At 41.1% G+C, this 21,677-nt stretch overlaps 1 protein-coding gene across 11 annotated transcripts in view; it reads right to left on the bottom strand.

Moving 5' to 3' along the window:
- adgrb3 (adhesion G protein-coupled receptor B3) overlaps positions 1-21,677 on the bottom strand; it is a 113,152-nt gene that overhangs the window by 58,394 nt on the left and 33,081 nt on the right. For 7 of the 11 annotated variants that reach the window (XM_053875160.1, XM_053875158.1, XM_053875156.1 and 4 more), the window contains exons 3-6: positions 5,206-5,316; positions 3,156-3,317; positions 596-760; positions 67-231 (exon numbers count right to left, since the gene is read on the bottom strand). The exons of 1 other annotated variant lie outside the window; for it this stretch is intronic. In XM_053875160.1, coding sequence (XP_053731135.1) covers positions 67-231; positions 596-760; positions 3,156-3,317; positions 5,206-5,316 — 603 coding nt within the window. 3 more of the 11 variants (XM_053875159.1, XM_053875163.1, XM_053875161.1) reach the window with 3 other exon arrangements.

Raw genomic sequence — 21,677 nt, 5'->3', positions numbered from 1 at the left:
TTTTCATTGTCAATGTGAATTCTGTCATCAAAGGTTGATAGAGCATTAAAAGGCTCAGGATTTTACCTGTGCAGTCAGGATTATGGCACTCTCTGCTTTCTGCCCAGTGACCGCGACACTCAGATCCCCCATGGGCAGCCGCGGAGCACTGCCTGGTCCTCTGCTGCGTGCCATTGGCACAGGTCACCGAGCAATCGCTCCAAGAGCTCCACTCCTGCCACTGTCCGTCCACTGAGGCACCAACAACAACCCAACAAGCGCGTCCCAAGTGAACGGAAGAAAGAGGGCAGACAGAAATGGGTGGAGATATTCAGATCACTAAATTCTCTCTTAGTTTCAAAGCCAAAACACAAGATAGTAATTCAACAGAATGAAGGTGCTAATGCTAATATTTGGCACGAAAACATTCTAGTTTTAGTTGGAGTGTGAGTCAGAAACCAGCTCACAGATAACATTTACAGTACGGTAAAAGTAACCATAAGTAAGTTAAACCTCTTAAAACACTAGACATGTTTACTCACCTTTGCAGGACAATATTGTAATGTGCTTTTTAGAGTGTCACTTGAGCTCAAAGTGTATTTGAAGAGACGTATACCTGGGCATAAGGCTATGTTGCAAAGCTTAGTCTGGGTCTCGGGTCCGTCACAAGCCCTGCCTCCATGCTGGGGAGGAGCACACATCCTAGTCCTAGTGCGGTGACCTCTGCCACACGTGAATGAGCACAGACTCCATGGTGACCATTCCTCCCACACACCGTGTACTGCGGGCACAGAAAAGGTGTCAGACCTGATCAATGCTCTTGTCTGTGTGATAACAGCCAGCGCTGAGCCATAAAGGAACCGGAATCAATCGGAAACAATTAGCTGCAAAACTTAAGTAAATGAAACACTGAGCACACAGACAGTGAAGGGCCTCATGAACCCTTTGCCACAGTTAATTCAATTAGGCTTCAATAAAATAACAGAGGGATGAATCACACTCAAACCGCTTGACCTGTACTCATGACTTACTCAGCTGCGCGGAACAAAGTTCAGCACTTCCACTGTATTCCCAGTCACAGGTACATTATGACAGCTGTGAAGGGGACTTGCATGGCAATGAGAGTTAAACAGGGGTGTGAACAGTCTTTGCTGAAGTATTTGATAGTTATCCCAAAGTTGGTAAAGAAAGTATTCATCAGATGCAATACAAGTAGCCAAGCACAACAATGTCCGCGGGGATACAAGCGTTGTTTTTGCACCAGATGTTCATGCAGTGAGCGTCATCTTCTGAGATTCAAAACTCTTTTTTTTGGTTTATTCTTCCTTTGCGCTAATGTTATTAGCACATTAGCATGAAGCCAATGGCAGTGGATATTCTTCATTTTTAAGTTGCGTGTTAAACAAACGGTGGTTGTAAAGAGCGACGCAACAATCTTTAATCATCCAACCAAGCTGTTTGTTTTGTGCCTATCATCATAAGACCGACATTCAATAACAGCCAAGTCCTTCACAGCTAAACTGGTGTGCTCTCTCCATCAGTCAGTGACCATGTGGAGGAGAGTCTGTCTCCACTGTAATATCATTGACTTTGAATACCAGATGCTGGAAGAAAAAACGCTTCCAAAAATGCTTGATGAACCTTGAAACTTTGAACCTTGATTTATTTCTGTTAAATTATGTTTTGAACAATGTGGAAACACTGAATAGGATTTAAATCATAGATGAAAAAAAATAAAAAAACAAATTTTCAAATGCATTCCGAGCTCCTTAAATCGCTTATTTTCATTTGAAAACATCAAATCCACCTGTGAGATATTTTTTTGTCTGATTTGATAAGCATCCTTTTGAAGCTTCACAACGTCAGGTACATACTACTCAGCGCTCTGTTCTCCGGATCAGTCGGCGCGTTGTTGAATCTTGGGATCATGCCGATGATTTATCTCAAGTCCAGTTAGCATCTGTCCCAGCCTCGGCCTCTGGGAAACGCTTTGATGCTCTTAGCTAAAATGTCCCATGGCAACTGAAGTGTTTATTCTCCAACATTCGAGTTCAAAGCAAGCCCAGGCACCAAAGCTCGCCATGATGAAATAGGATTCCATTTCTTTGAGTCTTTATTTCTCTGAACTGTAGCCCCCTTCTATTTTTTTTTTTTTTTCGGTTGGCCGTTAAATAATTGCATCACATGAGATGAAGTGCTATTTCCATTGGAGGTTCTATTATCAAATCCGCTCACCTTAGCATATATTGTCTTGTCTCGAGTTATTCTCCATTGTCAGAAGTTGCTCTGTATTCAGTTCACTGGACGGAATACCAATAACAATACAGGGCTTCTGTGTTTGTGGCTGCAGAACATTACGTCTGCTCCCTCATGTGCTTCTGCCTCAAGTGAAGATTTGAGCCCAGCTATGATGCGAGTGCATAACCAGAGTGGGCCTGCCTTGTGTGTGCATGTGAGGTGAATGCTGAGTCAGCTTGCCTGTAATGCGTCCTTGCTTTCCAGTAATAAGCATGGTAAGCCCACCGATTTCTGTGACCCATCTTAACAAATATTTTTTTTTTTTTACGTTCGTGCTGCCACTGAAACCACAGCTAGATTTATACGTTTTGTGGACTTTGTGGTGCTACGTTGTGTTCAGCAGCAGGAGAGGCAATACGTTGGATTTGAGGAAAAATTTGGAGTGAAATATAGTTGGCAGTGAAACCAGAGATCAGACGCCCTTTCCTTGAGGACACCAGGGTGTAGATGAGGATACCTTGTCCTAAGAGTCGGAATTTTATTAACATATATCAACGGTTAAAGGTGAACAACGCTGAAGTCGGTTGCTGATACCTGACCACCAGTGACTCATCTGCCATGCCTCCAGAGGTTACAGAAGAAATGCCTCACAGCGTGTTTTGAGAGACGATATTTTGAAATACAAGTCTGACCTTCAAGAAAATGAAGCTGACAACATAACGGTGTCTAAAGCTCCCTGCAGAATTGCATGCCGTTTTTAATGCAGATGAATAGCATTACAGTGGAATGGATAAAACTAATTGTGGTTATGGAAAAAAAAAAATACAGACAGATACGCGTAGTAACAGCTGTAGCAATAAATGTAGTACATAGAAAGAGACAGTTTGTTAAGTTTGGAAGCAAAACATTCATATTCAAGAACCCGCGGCTAACACTACCTGGACAAGGGGCAGTGTTATTGCAAACCCTTGATTCTCTTAAAGGGCCGCTGCAGTGTGTTCCGTATGGAGAGACACATGTTCTTGTTCGCACCTGCGACCCTTGACCGCATGAAACAGAGCATGAGCTCCACTGGGACCACTCCTCTGCACCTGTTTCACCTGTATGGGAGAAGGGTGAGACTAGTTAAATGCAGCAATCTGGTCCAAAGGTACTGCTCACGGGGCAAGAGGGGTGAGGTGAAGTGGGCGGGGATTGAGGTCAAAAGGGTCCAAGTTGGGAATATGTGAGATTTAAAAGTACACTTTTATGCCTTACCTCTATGTGATCTTTGATAAATACGGTTGAGTGTCGGTTTGACCCCCTGTTATTTGTTTTATTGGTTGTAGCTGCATTAATAGAGATCAATCCGCCCATTTACAAGCCAGTTTTAAGTAGGTATTTATGCAAAGATCACAGATAAAGGTATTGCTTTTAATATGTAAATACCAACATTCTAATCCCATTCATTATAATAAAGTAAACAAACCATGCACAATATTGAAAGAAGAAACAATATTTTAGCAACATGGGGAAATTAAATCACATGGAATAAGCAAAACCATAAGAGAATGGTGACATGCAAAGAAGGGCGGGTTTTGAGAGAACTCAAAAGGAACTTTAATGAGTGTTAGTTCAGAAAGAATAGATTGAAGTATGGATTCCCTTTTTGCACTGCAGCAAAATATCTACTGTTACCTTGGATACCATTGCAGTTTCCGCTGTTTCAAACAGCTTCAGCCTTTTAAAGAATTACACGAGAAGGCTGATTTTATCATTGAAAATACAATTTCTTTTGAAAAATACATGACTATTCATCTTTACTGAAATTGCGTGGTTGGGGATATTAATGATCATATTAAGTAAGTGTTCTGCTACTCTCTTGTTGCAAAGACTCCTGATACTTTAAGAATACCAGTGTTTGTAAAAGTAAATTTCTTTTAATGGAAAATTAAAAAAAAATAGTGTAAAAAGTCTCATTCTTTCTAAAAAATAGAATTTTAAGAAAAAAAAACAGCTTTGTCAAAATGTCATTATTTGTCAGCTCATTTCACCTACGTTTATGGAAATAGAAAACCACAAATTGAACTTTGTGCAGCTTTCTCAGCATGTAGCATCAGGCGCACGCACCATTCAGCCAAAGTGGCATCTAACCCCTACGCTTACAGTACTTTTTCAGATCATAAAATTGACTGGAAGGTGGATCAATTCGTTAAATGAGGCAGTACAGGGAGAGTATATTATGTGACGATGGAAAAAAAAGCACAGCGATGCAACCGGACAGGGACGAGACACACCTACAGCATGTGTTAGATGTCATCCTGTTAATGGCCGTGCGTTAGTGTGTGAATGGTGATGGAAATGGGGGGGGGTTCTTTTTTTTCCATTCAAAAACGATGACAGCAATTGTATGGAACAACACATGAAAGTGAAATTAAACATCAAAGAAATGCGGGAAAAAAAAAAAAAATCTCCATAGCAAATAACTGAAACCCACCCACTTCTAACTCTGCTCTTTACGTATGAATAATTCCTGGGAAGGAATTGAAAATGAATAAACTCAATTAATTTGGTAATACTCCTTACCATAATAAAAATGTTAATCTTTTCAAAAACTGCAAATAAAAGAAGACCCAGGGCTTCGACTATCACCGGGCACGAGCTTCAGTTTAGCTGAAGGGGTGCTCTTTTTTTTTTTTTCCGAGGCATTTTAATTCCTCCTGACTTGGCGATTCACGGCACATGGGCCTGAGATTTACACCACCATCCAATTCATTTCCTTGCAACATGTATGAGCAACCCACCTGCTGTAAATCTCACACTTTTCTGGTTATGCTCCTAGCTCATCTACAGCCATAGAGAATGAATAAAGAAACAAATAATGCAAAAAACAGAACGAAAAAAAAAAACATTCCCACTTATAAAAGGTGCAGTACAAGAGAGAGAGAGAGCATGCATGATGAAATTAAGTTTAGTTAACAAGATAAAGAAAGATAACTAGTATATTACCAGTTTGTGCCATAAATTTAGCGGATTCAGCTTGCTCCTTCAGGGCCTTTGTGTCATGAACTGATCTTGGCCGCTGACTTTTTACTGTATGCTCTCCGATCATCCCATATTCTATGAGACAAAATAGAGGGTTTGTAAGAGAGCTGGGCTTAAACACGATCCTCTGAGACAAGTGGTACATACTTTACGTGACCTATCATTTACAGGGTGCTTGGGGGACAACATGGCTAGAAACAAAGACCACACATGTTCTGATTTAATTTGTCGCTAAAGCATAGAACAATGCAACAAATTTGTCAAGGGTGAGTTGGAGATATTAATTAAGCTTGGAAGCACAGCGTAGACACACGTAGCATAACATGCAGCTAAACTCACTCTGGAGGTCACAACACTGGACCAGAAACCCGCGCCCTCCCGCTCACCCTCCCTCCTGCGCCCCCAGAAAAGAAGAGAGGAAAAAAAAAAAAAAAAAGTAAAAATGTGTAAGCCATCAGAAAGCCACAGAGGAGGGGGTCATGGACATAACATGCTATTGATCCACAGTTTCCTCACATTTGCAAAAATAGACAAATGTATTCTGAGCTGTGTTTTAGTCGCACCCTCTTTGTCTCCCTTCAAGGGTCAAAGAGGCGATGTTCTGATGCCACACTGAGAAATTCCTCATCTTTTATCACATTAAGCCTCGGATTTGCATCAACTGTTTTTAGTAAATCTGACAGACTGTGGGACATTCATATTTCGCTTAAGTCGCTCATGCAAATATGTTGAGCTGTTGCTGGAAGAGAGTACAACTTTTGTCAGTGTGGCCCTAATGAGATTTGGAAATAAATAAAGCAGGCGATGCATCAACACAGAGTCATACATTGCTCATTTTTTTAAAATAGATTGCTCGCCCTCACCTGCTCATGATAGCTGTAAATAACATCTTTCACCTCTAGTACAGATGGTTTGGTTAGCATTTGAGAAGCAGGTGGATAAATATGAAACTGCGGACGGAGATGATGACACGCTCAAGGTGAATTTCTGAAATGGTGCGCCGCTATTATTCCAATGAAATCGACATGTGATGTGCTGAAAATGGACCCAGACGTAACAATAAAGCAAGGTTACATAATACGGCATCTTCTAGTACAAAAATGATGATTGTGGAAAAAAAAAAGTTTCAATCACCGTTTTCTGAACCAACCTATCTTTTACCGAGATTCTTAATGTTTGCTTTAATAATGTGAGCTACCAGACACGTGCACAGATAAACCCGCTCAGGTGCTTTTTCTTTGCAAGAGAAAAGTCACTTTTTTTTTCATTTTTTATTTCTCAACTCAACTGAATGTATTTTGGTATGTGACAGGGCATTTGTTTGACTTGAGACGTGAGAATGAACGAATGAAAAACAGCTCCCCTAACTCGCAGCTTCAGACAGACGGGTAAAGATTGTGTTGGTGCCGTCCCATGTCATGGCATGGAGGGAGATTTAGGACATCAGTGCCGCTAAAAACAACATTGCTTCTGCTCCGATGTTCCTTAAATATGCCGGCCAATACAGTATAACATGCCATACAATGATGCGAACCAACAGCTTTTTTGCATTTTTCTGTGCGGCTCTAGTGACACACACTATGCTTTAAGACAGGGGTCTCAACTAGGAGCCGCAAGTTTTTGTTCCAAACAAAGTTTTTTTTTTCAGTCTTCAGACACCTGATTGGTGGAAAGATCGTTGGCTGAAACAAAAACCTGCACCCACTGTGGCCCTTTGTGACCCCTGCTTTAACACTGTATGTGGACAACAAAATTCGTCATCACAGACAGTTATTTCAGTGATTCCACTGCATGTTGCGTTTCATCAAGTCAAATTTTCCAGCTTGTGCTCATGTTTTCTCATGGCTGGTCACATGACTAGGTGGCATACACCATCAACAATAATGTATTCATTTATTTATTCTATATAATTTTCTGAACCATTTTGAGCACCCGCCCCCCAGAACGCCTGCGCACGTGCCTGTAAACTACAGGAAGTAACTAAAATGTATGAAAATGTATAGAAAAATGCCCACAAAAAGATAAGGTGAGTTGTTAATGTATTGAGATTCTCAATGGATTCGGAACTAACTCCACCAGCTCCTCCGTGTCCCACTTGATGGAGTCGCAGGAGCTGGTGTTCGATCAGTGATTCTCAACTGGTGAGTCGAGACCCAATGGTGCACCACAAAGTGGCTTTCAGTGGATTGTGGTTCTTTACCTGGGCAAAAAAGTATTTTGTTTCATTAAATTATTACATTTTCTTCAAACTGTACGACTCGGTTTTGGGTTCCGACTTGTCAATCATGTATAATATTATAATTTTATCATTTCAACCTATTGAGAACCACTGTCCTAGATAGCTAGTGCTCCGTTTTTTTTTAACCATGGTGCATCACATCACAACTATTTCAACCATCTTGGTCTAACCTGTCACATTATTCTTGTTGAGTGGAATCTCTGCTTTTAAAGAAAAGCCATCGCCGTGGCAAACTGTGATTAATGCAGCCTATTAAACCGTAATATCATGCCCGCAGGCGGTCACATACAATCTAATCTTGCTCGTAACAGCAGCCTGATAAACAATACAACAAATGCTCTTCCACATAAAAGAGATGTAAAAAGGTCATTAGTTAAAACGCCGTTTTAAACTCTCATTACAGCACTGTTGATGCCTCTTTCCTCCCGTGCTTCTTCAAGATTCCTTCAGTCATTTGCGACAGAAACAAAAACGTTGGTTTCCAGACCAAAGCAAATGGATTTGGCACTATTTCATGTGAGATCTAGATCCTAAACATGTGGTTTGGAGCGCCCGAGGTGTGGGGGGGATGTTAAATAAAAAAGCACAAACAAGAGAGAAACAGCATTCATGTTGAATGGAACAAGAGTCGGCGTGTAGCTCGTGGCGATACCATGATGAACGTTTAAGACGACTCAGAGTCACTATAGGTGTCGAGCTGGTCTGTTATTAAATCCGCCCTTTGGTGGTGTTTGTGGTGACGGTTATTTGTCCTGAAACAGGTAGGACTTTATTTCCTGCTGTTCACCATCTCCAAATGTTTTGTTGGTCCTTCACCGAACTGGGCACAAAGGTCAGAATACACAAACATTGGCTGGCACGCAGGCATCGGGCGGCCTGCAGGGTGCACGAGAGTCGCCTTTTGTAAAAAAAAAAAACAATTTTATATGAACCATCTTATAATAATCATTGTTAATTGCCAAGAATTGATTCAGATGAGATAATAATTTGTAATTGGCTGTACCCTTCAGGTCACCGTGAGTCCTTCCTGACTCTGACTGACTGGTGACTCTCCTTCTGTCATCTCTACTCGCTCGCCAGCAGTAACATTGTTTGCGAAGTTGCCAAACTCTAAAATCATACGGAAGACACTGACACTATCTGCAGCCTATTTTTAGCTGCGCTGGAGTTTTAACTCTGAACAAAAAACACTGCATTTCAACAGTTAAATTCATATAATAACACTCTTAGTTTGCCATGTTATTTTTGTATTTATACTTATGAATGCATTAAAACTAATTCAACATTTTTCTATTCATTCGTATTCCAATTTCTAACATTGAAGAAAACAGAGAAACTTTCCTCATCATATCATAGGTGAGCAAACACGGATCATGTTGGAGCACATTTTGTTGCCGCTGCCAAAGTGATTTATGTGAGCCTGATTTAAGAGCTCAAAAGCTTTTCTGACCCATCAGCGCCCAATGATGCTTTTAAGATTAATTAGAGGCCATGTTTACAAAAAAAGACTCACTGCTGATCACATTAATGCTGCTCTGCCAAATACGTCCCACGTTCTTCACAAACAAATCAAGAGGCATCATGCGGTCAAAAGAATGGAGAGTCCAGGACTCAGTGACCTTTGTCATCTATTCAGGCGGATACAAAAAAAAAGAAAGAAAGAAAGAATTAACCCCAGGCCCCAACAGCGATCTCTGTTGTGAACCAAAGTCTAGAGGAAGGAATCTCATTTCCAGTTCCATCTTCAGTGGCTAGACACTTTTTCTATGTGTAATTCTATTGAAAGGCAGCAAAAGCCAATGACTGATGTGTCTAACCTTGCATGAAATGAGCATTTACGCAGAGGCCCCTGTGAGTTACGTCTATCGCTGGCTCTCTACTTACGAGCCTCCGTGCTTTCCTGACTGACTGTCACAAATGTAGCTTTTAATGAGAGCCACTTCATTACCACTATACTTTGAAGAGCGTACGGTCCCAAAATAGAGACAAGCATACAGTCTGAGCAGGCAGGAATGAAGGGTTTTTTGTACTGTTGATCTTCTCTACAGAACAGACGTATTTTTAGAAGAGTTTCTTTGCCATTACTAATGATTTGCATGTTGCCATGAAATGTTCAACTACTTTTTGTTGATGAAGCGGTTTAGCTCCAATAGTTTGAACCGATGTTGTGCACAAAGTCTGCCATGTTTGAGTTAACGTCGAAATTGTGAAACAAAACTGCGCTGCTAGGGTTTCCGCCAAAATACAGTCCTGCTTTCCAACTCACTTTCGAGTTCAATAAACAATTAAACACAGCTCCCTCGTCTTCGTTGTGCACATGGTACATCACAGGATTTTATTTAGGTATTTTCGCTGCAGTTGATCGGGATTTAATGTACAAAGTGACGCGAAGCCCCCTGCATTCCGCCTTCAGGTGGTGTTTACATTTTTTTAGATAGGCAAAACCATCGCGGAATAACAGACATTTGAAATGTGCAGTTTTCTGAATGCAATTTTGTCGCCAGTATTTGCTTTGAATATCTGTTTCACACTATTGTGGCATGTTCTGGACTGGTCAGTACTGCAGACTGTTGGTCTTCCATGGCACACCTCCCTTTACTCGCATTTCTCATCCTCATTTCTTCAACACACTTCGACCTTAGATCACAATTTAAGAGACAGCCTTGACTTTTGAGACTCATAAAAGGATGAATTTTATTATTGTTGTATTATGAATGACAGACCTAGTGAAACAGCATGACCTTTTCTTCACCATTTTGTTTCAAATACTCGACAATTCATGTGAGTGAACGTTTTCTCCCTGGGCTTGTTCATATTTTAGACAGCTGGGAAAACATATGACACGCAATTACAGTGAGCATGATGACACGATTATCACTTGCGACATTATGAAAATATTGCTTCATCCGTCAAAACAACCAGGAGGAGCCTGGGCTGTGTCCATTAAGTCCATACGTACCTGCGCCAATATTGGGCAGGAGACCCTCAATTAATCCCTCATTTAGAAAATGAAAGGGCTCCTCTGCATCTGATCTGAATCTTATGAATCCCCCTCAGAGACACACAATTATCCGTCATATTCTTTCTGCCATCTGCGTGCTTCCTGTTGACTCTCCTAATGACTCCGAATGGAGCCAAATTAGAATTCTGCGCAACTGCTGCTGCAGCTCGTCGGAAAGTCTTGTGAACTCACCTAAAACCGGTCGAGCGTGACGGCACACTCCGTCTGAATACAGTCTGTCGTGAGCTGGGGAGGACGCCTTTTGATTTACTGATGTGCAAGCAAATGAGTGGATACCGGAGGCGGCCGTGATCATTTACAGCTCCCGAGTTTAAATCACAAGGTTATTGAGCAGTACCTCCTGAAGCAACCTAGATGGAGCTCTGACGTTATCAAAGCACTGCATCAAGACGCCCTGTTGCTGGGTGCTGCAAGCAGATGATCCTTCTCCTCTCTGCTGCACACAGTTCAGGCCTCGGCAGTCTGTTTTTTTATATCAATGAGAGGGATCGGAAGCAGGGTGGAACTGTGAAGGCGTTTTTTACATCGCCATCTGAAGGGTTTTGTTATTTTATATTCATACAATGGTCACCGGAAATCTTCAAAAAGATCCATGTAATTACATTGAAAAAAAAGAAAAAACAAAACACCACACCAGTGTCTTTACACGCGTACACAATGTCACAAAAACAATTCCTATCCCTCACCTTTTAAGATACAATTCCGCATGGAGAGCAGTCTGAAGTGAAAACAATTTCAAGATTACGAGGTACGCTTTGCAAAAAAATAAAAAAAAACAACAGATGAAAAAAACACCATCTCTTTTGCTGGGGCTGAAGCCGCCGTGACTAAACATGGGGCTGCTGCAGAGACACGAGTGAAAGGACTACTGTGCATTGGCAGAAACAAGGATGGAAGTGGATTACTAATGAAAGCAGTTCAGGAAGATGAGCATGGACTCATGAATGGTGTGGGAACTCAGTCAAATTCAACTTAAAGCCAAGCCTTCCTCTCTGTTATACAAATGCTGCCACTGAAACATGTCCAGTACAAAGCACATTTCCCAATTCTTAGACTAGATATGATAAGAAATAAAGGGCAAGGAATTAGTAGTTTACAGAATTTTCTCAGGCATTTTAAATTGAACTTATACAATGCATATATTTGTACTATCACACAGAGAGGGGATACAAAAGTTTTTAAATCTATTATCATTATTGTTATGTAATTTTGTCAGACATGTTCAATTTACTATTAATACAAATCTTTTGCTAATATTTCACATATTCGCTACGAAGCTTTTGCAAAACTATGACCTTCAATGGTGTCATTTGCGGACCATCATGACCCATGATCGGCAGTGCTGTACTGTATGCTGGATTTTCATGAGAACACTATGCATCTCCAAATACTACCTCGGTTACCTATAGTATTCTTGTCTTGATCTCATTTCTACTCGATATGTAGGAAGCATCGCTTGATGTCACTTGGCGTGACATTACTAACCATACGTCTGAAGCAAGATGGATGGTGGTGATTTATTGGTGCAGCCCAACTAAAACACATTAAGAATAAAGCCGAATGATGTTTTCTTTTTCTTTTTCCACAATACATCATTGTCATGCTAGGTATTGTTCTATTGATCTTATGTATTTGTTTGCTTATGGGACCCTGTGTGGCATCGCGATGAGGCACCAAGATGTTCATGCTCATGTTCGCCACGGCGCCGCACCTTGGAATGTTTTTTTTTTTTTCCTTCTTTTTAATAAAACACCAGTGTCAGGCTTGCTAGTTTGGTCTCAGACGCGGAGATGCTATAGAAGCAGCTCTTGGCAGCACTGTAGACACGCACTACCCTGGTAGATGACCTGGCTGTCACACACACTGCCAAGCTCCACGCCGCCATGCCAAGCAATGCATCTGTCGAGCGAGAAACATGACACATTTTTTAGCACCTTTTGCGACTGCAGCCAATTTCCAAAGAGCATACCTTGTCCTTTTCAAAGCCATTTTGCTTGGCATACCGAGCAGCGACTTTCAGTTTAATTGTGTCACCGTTTGGCATTTCATTGGGAATACCTCGCTAATAACTTGAAAATGATACACCTCGGACTATTAAAAGGAAAACATAATATCATACAATGCGACCGCGTGAAGGAGAGAGGACGGCCATATTTCCGAGTGAGATAAATCATTCTCTACAGCCCCCTAATGAGACTTTCATAATTCATGCTGTCAGCTTTTCCACAGCACCCATCATGTCTGATCCTTTTGCTGTGGTAAAACCCAGTCTCCTCGGACTGCCACCCTGCATCTATCAGCGCAGGGAACATTGTGTCATATGCAAGTTAGTCATGAGGAAGATGCCTGCAACATGCCCTGTCTTGGCTCATTGACTAAGCTCATGTTAAAGCAAACACGCTCCACAAAATAATTACAAGGACACCGTGGCGATGCTGCAATGTCCTCAGCACAACAGACGGGCTTTATATTTAATGGATATCAGGTGCGGGCATATGAGAAACATCGCATCCATTCAGGCCATTTCACGGCAATGGATGTTTGCACTAGATTATGACCAATGTTTGAGCTCATGCATTTTTTAAGGAAACCTCACTCGAAACCCGAAAAACCAATGAGCATAAATAGTACCAGATTCTCGAAATATTTTATGCTTACAACATAAAGGCATGGTGATTTATTGCTTATAGTTTTGTCAACTGTTAGCAAAATATCTAAAAAACTGATTTTGGTGACGATGGCAGGAAAATCATGGCATATGCCTCTCACTTGCTATGTGTGTTGACCTAACCTGTTATGTAATGCTACTGCCACCTGCTGTCGGATTGAGTTCATTACTACCAATGACATTTCAAAAAGTGGGGCTTTGACACTGATGTAAAATAAAATCAGAATCTGGTTGGAAACGTGAGGATTGGTGTAGGTCCTCTGATAGAGCTGGGTACTCGCAGAAGTCTACCATTTGTATACTGGTGCGGGAAAATGGATGTTGTGATGCTGCAAGCTACAGTCTCCAGAGTAGATTCAATAGATTTCAGAAAGACCGACATGCAGCGTTTAGTTAGATGTGCACTGCTGGAATTACAAGAGGGAGTGGATCTGCAGAGTTTCTTTATGACATGCTTATTACATGCTGGACTGCTTCTTTTTGGTTGCAGCGCAGATCATGAGGCCCTCTCGACAGACACATCCCAACACTAGGTCTTAATGGAGAGCGGCATCTCTCACCTTGCCCCCCTTTGAGCCGGTAACTACAAAGACCAGCACCTCTGATGCATCTGCAGCAGCCGTTATTCCTTTAATCGCAGCGCTATAGTGTCTTCAGAGCAAAGAGGTTGAGACAGACCACGCAGTGAAAACAATGAAAAGTGCACAGGTTTTAGACTCTGGCACCACAGGTTCAGATTCTCCGCGTCTGATAGCATCTGTACTGGATCGGCCTGACCGAGCTCTTATTTTGAGTTTGAATAAAGCAGCGTTCATTGAGGCAGAGAAATAGTAGCTACCTGAATGTAACTTCATTTCTATGAATACTTGCAAAGTAGTGATGGGTTGATTCTCTTGGTTGAAAAATGATGTGAGATTTCATTGTTATTGTTGTTCGAAGGGAAAGATTATACTTCAGGCAGTGCCTTAAAATAAGGACACTATCACGAGACTGGCATTATAGTTCTTTTAGTTACCCGTTATGACCGTGTTTTCGACCAAGAATTGTCATTACGATGCGCTCCTATTACTGTAAGTAGGGTTTTATGTTGTCAGATTTACTAACAAGAGCTATTATCCTACAGGACAAAACACAACCCTTGCTGTGATCGTGTATCAGTGCAGCACTGAGATTGCGGGTTTATTGTGTAACCTGGGTATTTGACTTAAGTGTAGCGCATAAGTGCCTTTGCTACCCACTGAATTCTGCGGATGAAAGTCTTCTGATTCAGTCACCGTAGTGCTGAGCGTAATAAATAAGGCAGCAAAGCCTGTCTGAAATATGAATACAGTATCGTGATATTTAGGCATATGTCAATATCAACAATGTTTTTCTTGTTCTGATAAGGAATATTGATGTTGCAGTAATTTGTGGGGCAGTATGATTTCCCTTTTGGTGTAGAACAGCACACTTTCAGGTTCAGTGCTCAATATATATTGTTGGAACCAGTGTAACTGGCAGTTTTTCTTTGTGTACAACACATCCGCTCTCACAAAATCTCCCCCACTTTTACACACAAATACATTCATGACTTTACTTTAAGTCAGCAAAATTAGCCAAGCACCAATAATAAACTGAGTTGCGAGTAACCAAGGGCATATTTTGCGTATCCTTGCTGCATACACATTGCTCACCTCTATTTGGGGATTACATAACAGACCCAACTGTGTCCTCAAAGTGCATTTGCTCCTGTGAAGACCGCTCGATTTAATAATGCAATTTTTGAGGTTAATGAATCTATTCATCGTATTAGCTGCCGTATATCAAAGAAGATCTCTCCTTTGCCCTTAAGTAGGGCAAAGGAGCATTATTTAAATTTTATAATATGCTGAATAATGTGGGTGAAATTATGCTGAGTCTTTCTGGGTGAAGCTCATTTCAGCTGAGTAGAGAGGCTGTGAGAGGGAAGGAAGGTGTATTTTTAACTGTAGTCTTCAGTCGATTTTCAATTGTAGGAGAATTTAAGGTTTGGCTTTGATCTGTACATAAACTATTTTGTTGTGAATCCCTCAAGTAATCATGTAAAAAGGTATATATGAAAAAGAAATGAACTCACGACTCAATTCTCCTGTGTCTGGGTTAGTCAATTTTAACCTAGTGGCGGGTGACATTTACCAAGGCCCATCCTCCCAGCGCCCCCTCACCACCACCAACAACAACAACAAAGAAAAAAGAAAATGGTTGTGAGCAACAAATACAACATACAGTGAGTAATAAATCAATAAGTCCCTGACACCCAGTACACTCTGGCATTTACTTGTTTGTTTATTTATTGTCAGAAAGAATTCAACTGAGGATTTTAGATTACTTTCCAAAAAAAAAGAAAATCATCAAAATAGATTCTTGCTGTGAAGACAATGCAGAAAAAGGAGACAGGCGCATGATGCGATCAAATTAGATCACAACCTTGTGACTGTTCAGGGGAACATTTACTCAACAGCTCGTAGGATAGTGCCTCGCCATAACAACTTCAGAAAGGACGGAAGTCGCTCTCAAGCCTTCATACATCCATACATTGGTCCAATTCCCAGACGGAGAATGAAATGACTTATCAATGACCAGACCCCTTGTTATACGAAGCAGCGGATGCAGCCAAGAGTGACATTAGTATTGGAAATTAATTGTTTTTTAATGTGCACGTCTCCATCGTCCACCATCACATAGCTATGCACCATTACTGTGGTCAATTAGCCATTCAACATTGTACCGCTGGCCACTGTGTGGAATTGATTACCACACCACAAGCTTTCCCCGCAGTCCACCACGTCCGGAATCTTAATTCGCTGGCTGAAGAAAGTGATACTCATCGTGCAGTACGGTCAACATTGACCTTTGAAATTCATCTTTAAGCTCAATGAAGATGTCAATAGTTGGGACTAGCATAATATGAGCTGGTTAAAAGAAACAAATGTGGAATGATTGGAAGGCCATAAGCAGCATTTGTTTTTTGACGCATTTTCATGTATATTTCTGATTTGATTTCTCTTTATTTTTCGGTATTTAATTTTACATTTATGTCCAAATCATTCCTTAGACAAAGAGCCAAGTAATGGTAAAATGTGAATTCCCGAGCCTTGTACTACCGTTATCGGCAATATCTATAATATCATTATTATTACTGTATCTGTCACCAGATTAACAGTGTTAGATTTTGGCCTTGATAGTGCAGGGAGTAGTCCTTTATTTATATATATATATATATTTTTTTTTTTTCAATTTGAAAATGAATAAAAAACAGAAACCAGCAAAAACAAAATTAACACAAAATGTTCCGCTTCCAATAAACCAGGTAAAAGATAAAAATAGCGGACACTTTCTTTGAGTCAAGTCAACAGTCTGCAGTCCTGACCCCACCACAAAATTGAGCGTGAACGCTACCCTCCACAACAGCATTGGTGGAGCTCTTCTATTGGACGAGGCCCCTCTTAAACTAGGAAAATAATGATTTGTTAAAATAAATTGGAAGAACTACAATGCTCGACAATCATTGGGAGGAAAGATATTTAAAGCTGCTTAAAAAATATAAATGCAAATAGAAGTAGGTCGGCTGGGCTGCAATTGACTCATCAACATTTACTATGGAGATTAAAAACACATTAACGTGCAGCAACACACTGCTCACCCTCTCAGTATGCATTCTGTGCGAGGAGGACAATTTGTTGTGTCTTGCCGTTTTCTGCTGGAACAGTCGTGACTTCACTGATGAAGGGATGCTGAAAGAGCAGCCGAAGTCATGCCATCTCACATTGCAGCTAGAAGAAGTCTCCTGTATTTGATGCTGGCTGATAGTTTTTCACTACACATCGGCACGAAGCCCACAGCTTGTGCCAGTTGTCCCTTTCTCCTTCTGTTGCAGTGTGTTGGGTTCCTGCATTTCAGACCTAAATCAATGAACAAGTCAAGAAACCAACATGTGGTTTCAAACCTGCAGCATGTTTGAAAGTTGAAAAACATTTTATTTCTTAGTCATTTTGTGTTTAAATTGAAATCTTTTTTTGTCCTCTAAGGTACATTGTTGGAGTCTCCGCTCCGCTTCTATAATCCATCACCTAAGCTACAGCTCGCGCTTCACTCCCACTGCTCGCCCGCACCGTTCCCAACTTATTTAGTAAATAATAAGCTTTTGTTTGCGTCCTGCACTGCACTGCTACACTGGAAAATAACTGCAGCGAGATAATTAGGCTGTACACTTTGGGCCCTCAGCTGCGGCTTAAACTGAACAAATTAAATTGCATCAGTTTTAACCTCAACGTCCTGCTTAAGTGTCTCCCACCCGGAGGCCTTCACAAGGACCTGTACACAACACGACTCCTGGTCAGTATAATAAGAAAGGAGAAGAAATAGAAGCCCTCTGTTAAGAACTATTTTTACTGCTATTATTTTATTCTAAGAGTGAAAAAAAATGCCATTTGTGATTCATTCTGGCAACAGTGACATTAAAGATGATTGAAGTGTGTTATCTCTGCACACAATGGCTGCTGTCCATTCTCCTTTGCGCAGCAGTGAAACGGGGAGCTGGCAGCCGACTCACTGCTGAGGAACGTGGAGTTTTAAAGGCCCATGACACTGCAGCCTTCCAATAGCTTTGGCTCAGAAGCCTGTCTGACCTATTGTTGGCAGGTTCACATTATTCCCGCTCTACCTGTCTGCAGTAAATGCTCCTAGCAAAACCCGTGCAGGGCTTTATTCAAAAGGCTGATTTAAAACATATTCCCATTTGCAATTTTACTGTGGGCAACAGGTTCATTTGCACGGAATAGTCTGTAATGTCGGCGCCAAGCTTTCTACGTGGCTCCCTGTTTATCGTAGCGTGCGTGGATAAATATTACAAAATGACTCACCGTGTTAAAATTCATCCCAGACATATCCATCGTTGGGGAATACATATGAAGATGAATAAATGTGGCTTAGCACATGCGATAAATATTGCATGCAAATGTATTATTCACTACAAGCAGGCTGTAGCTTTCCCAGATGAGCGCAAAAGCTCATTTGTTTTGAGAGGAAACACAGTCTAAGTATTATTTTTAATGATTCATTTTGAGTAGAGGTGGGTGCTTGCGTATGCCGAATCATAACTTACATGGTATTTTCCATGCATAAAACAGTATATGACTAACAAAAGTGTTAGAAAGTGGCCAGAATAGCAACAATGATCCAGCACAAAGGTTAAAAATTTCCTTTTGACTCAGCGACTGTGTGCCAGAGCGAGTTCAAGGAAAGAGATGTCATACGCCCAGAGGGAGTGGAAATTTACGAAGCCTCTATAGCCTGCGAGGAAAGTCACATGTACAGGTCAGATTGTACCTTGCTGTTTTAATTTCGGAGTCACGTGGCAGCCTCACAGCAAGAAAGCCCTTTTGTCATTAATTGGGTCCTTTCATGTGAGTTATTTTCCCCTCTGGTTTTCTCACAAGGTCCTATAACATTTGGTTCAACGTGTGACTACGTTTTTTTCCGAATGTGTGATGAGTCTCTCAGTCACGCCACCAGGGTGAGCAACATCCAAACACATTCACATTCACATCCTCATCGTTCATCCAAAATATTAAATCCCAAAATTTTTTAAAATTGTGCTTTTCGATGCTTTTTTCAGTATTTCTAATGAGCAGCATGTGTTTTGCTGTTTTGTCTCACCGTATGGCCATGTAAGGACTTCAGCATCAGCAAAATGAAAAAGCTCTTTTTGGTTCATAACCCTATTTTAGCAACACAAAAAAAGATTTTCATTGTTTTGTTAAATCAAAACCCATCTCATACTCCTGCTGCTGTTAGAATAATCCAAAACTCCCTCTTATTACTCCAGTCAAAAACATATAGAATGACTTCAGAGCGACCTCAGTTAAGACTATTAGGTTTGTGGCCGGTGAGGCAGCAGAAAAGGCTGTGGCATCAAATGGACAGCGCAGCCATTTCAGCCTCCACTATCCTTTCACCTTATTACGGTGTTTAGAGCTGCTGATTAATGGATTGTTTCAGTGTTTGGTCCTGATTTCCGAGCTTCTATCTGTCCTTAGCAACATGAATCAGAAGCCTATTCGGTCTGTAATTGAATCTCAATGGATTTAAGATGATATAAAACTAGAGGGCAACCAGAGGGCGAGAGGCTTCGAATGCCAAAGCCTCTCGGAAGAGAACAATGGTGGAGTCTGGAAAACTGGAACAACGGGATTGCAGTTTGTCCCCCATAATCGTATAGAGACATCCACACACAGAGTCCCATCGGAACCCCGTATGTAACTGACTTCAAACAACATTGCGTTCTGAGGAAACGTGTTTGGTCGGCAACAGTTGTAGCAGTGTGATGAGAATGGTGTGGATAAGTGCCGGGTGCATCGGCTGAACTTTAAGCTCGGGTGGGCACCAGCACTCCTGTGACTTCAGATAGAGAACTATTGTGATAAAATGAATGGAAATCTACCACACCGTGCTGACTTGCTGCATCAACCATCATGGATGTAGATCAACAAGACTTGAACCAAGTTACCAAACACAAGTAAGCAAAGTAATATATATATTTTACTTATTTATTTGATGAAAATTGAAAGCCTCCGCTGCCGACGTTGACTCCAAATAGCGTTTGAGTTCCCTCACCCCAACAATAAAGACGTCCGCAGCCTGTGTTTGCGACTCCCCTTCCTGTTGAACTGTTTGGAGCTGGTTACAAGTTAGGAAAAGAGTTACACCTGAGACTCATTTAAGCAATGCGCCCATATGAGCTGTGATTTTCATCCTGACTGCAACAAATGTAATGGAATTTTTTTACCAACAAAATAATTCCGATTCAGTTTACACTCTCTCTTTAGAAAAGTGCAGGACTGCAGAAAAGTATTTCCTCTGTCCACATGCCTTTAACAGTATGGAAACATTGGAAACAATGGCCTGTAGTTCAAGGGGCTTCTCTTATGTTTCATAAAGGAGTCATGTCATTGATTTTGACAGGAATTTAAACACTCATAGCACTCTCATCCACTCAGTGGCCAACCACTGCAGTGGTCTGGCCATGCTAAAGAGATTTTTCTCCCCCATCAGGTCCACGGTGTGACAACCAGCTGCTGTTTCCTTGTTGAACAGCAGTTCATGTTAACTGCTCACTATGGACTTGCAATTTTATTTTATGCATCTCTACTGGCTTGCGATGGTGCACGGGTGTCACGCTAGCATGGTGTAACAGCTTGTTGTTTTAACTGTTGCAGACGAATTGTGTTTATATTTGGATCTGAGGTGAAATTGAAAGTCACTTTCATCACAATTAAGAAACCACAAATGACATTTATTCAACCCTCCGTCCATGATCATTGCATGACCTTCAAATTAATGGCATCCTTACCATTAAGAAGCATGGAGACTGTCAGTGGTGGGAATAAATAGAATAGATCTGAATAGACCATTTTTAAATTCCATTTTCACGCATTCTAAAAAAAATCTTCAGGTGAAACCTAGCCGAACATCAACAGTAAAACAAGGCTGTTACACTTGATCTGATCATTAATACATGGTATTTTACTGACAACAATGGGTGTTTCATTTGTCACTACAAACTGTACATGTCAACCCGTTTAGAAGAACCTATACGCACAGCACACCTGTTCGTTCCCCACAACAGAAGTACTTATCAGATAAATCATCCTAACTGACACTGTCACATTAGCAAGGTGATTTATTCGCAGTTGGCAACTATTGCGCCGCCACAGACGTTTTGCAAACGCTCATTTTTCGCTAAGATCTTTTTTTTTTCTTACCAGCTGATGCTCAGGATGGCAGAAACACTTTTGTTTTTGATTTTTTATTTTTTTTGTGAGTGAGTGAAAACCAAAATGTGCAGTGCTGCAGCAGCAGTAACGTAACGTCTCAAAACGCATTTGCAAGATTGAAGTTATGGATAAAGTGCCAGTTTGAAGGCGTGCGTGAGTGTTTGTCTGCAGCACATAATAAATGTATTCTATAAATACGCACAAGTCAAGATATCCATTGATGGCCCTGCGATTGTAAAAGGAAAAACAAAACGTATTTCTGTTTAGAAACTCAAATACCTCCTGCTAAAATCTGATCAGCCTTCAGAAACTATAGCTTAAATATCACACAATGAAGCTGTAAGGTTCGGCTGTGACGAATTTGTGACGTAAAATCCGCACCGCCACACAGGGCTGCAGCCAAATTAAACTGGGAACATGCTCAGCTTGCCCATTTTTATTGTCTTTTGCAGTCAAGGCTGAGCAGCAAATGTCCTCCCACACACATCCAGGAGCTCTTATTTATTATCTTATCAGTGGTTAACCTTCTCAAACCCTGCAGCAATCACTCCCACACATTTCATCTCCAGGTTGCTGCAACACAAAATTCCACTTCAAATGTATGCCGCACGTATTAGGATTTGTTATCACTTGTATTACACAGTTGATTGTTGCGGGTCCCGCTGGAGAAATGCTACCGCGAGTCATGGCTTAAGACAATATGAGAGGGCAATG

Source organism: Synchiropus splendidus, chromosome 9, assembly GCF_027744825.2.
Source record: "Synchiropus splendidus isolate RoL2022-P1 chromosome 9, RoL_Sspl_1.0, whole genome shotgun sequence".
Taxonomy (NCBI): Eukaryota; Metazoa; Chordata; class Actinopteri; order Syngnathiformes; family Callionymidae; genus Synchiropus; species Synchiropus splendidus.
This window is presented reverse-complemented; position numbering and strand designations above follow the sequence as displayed.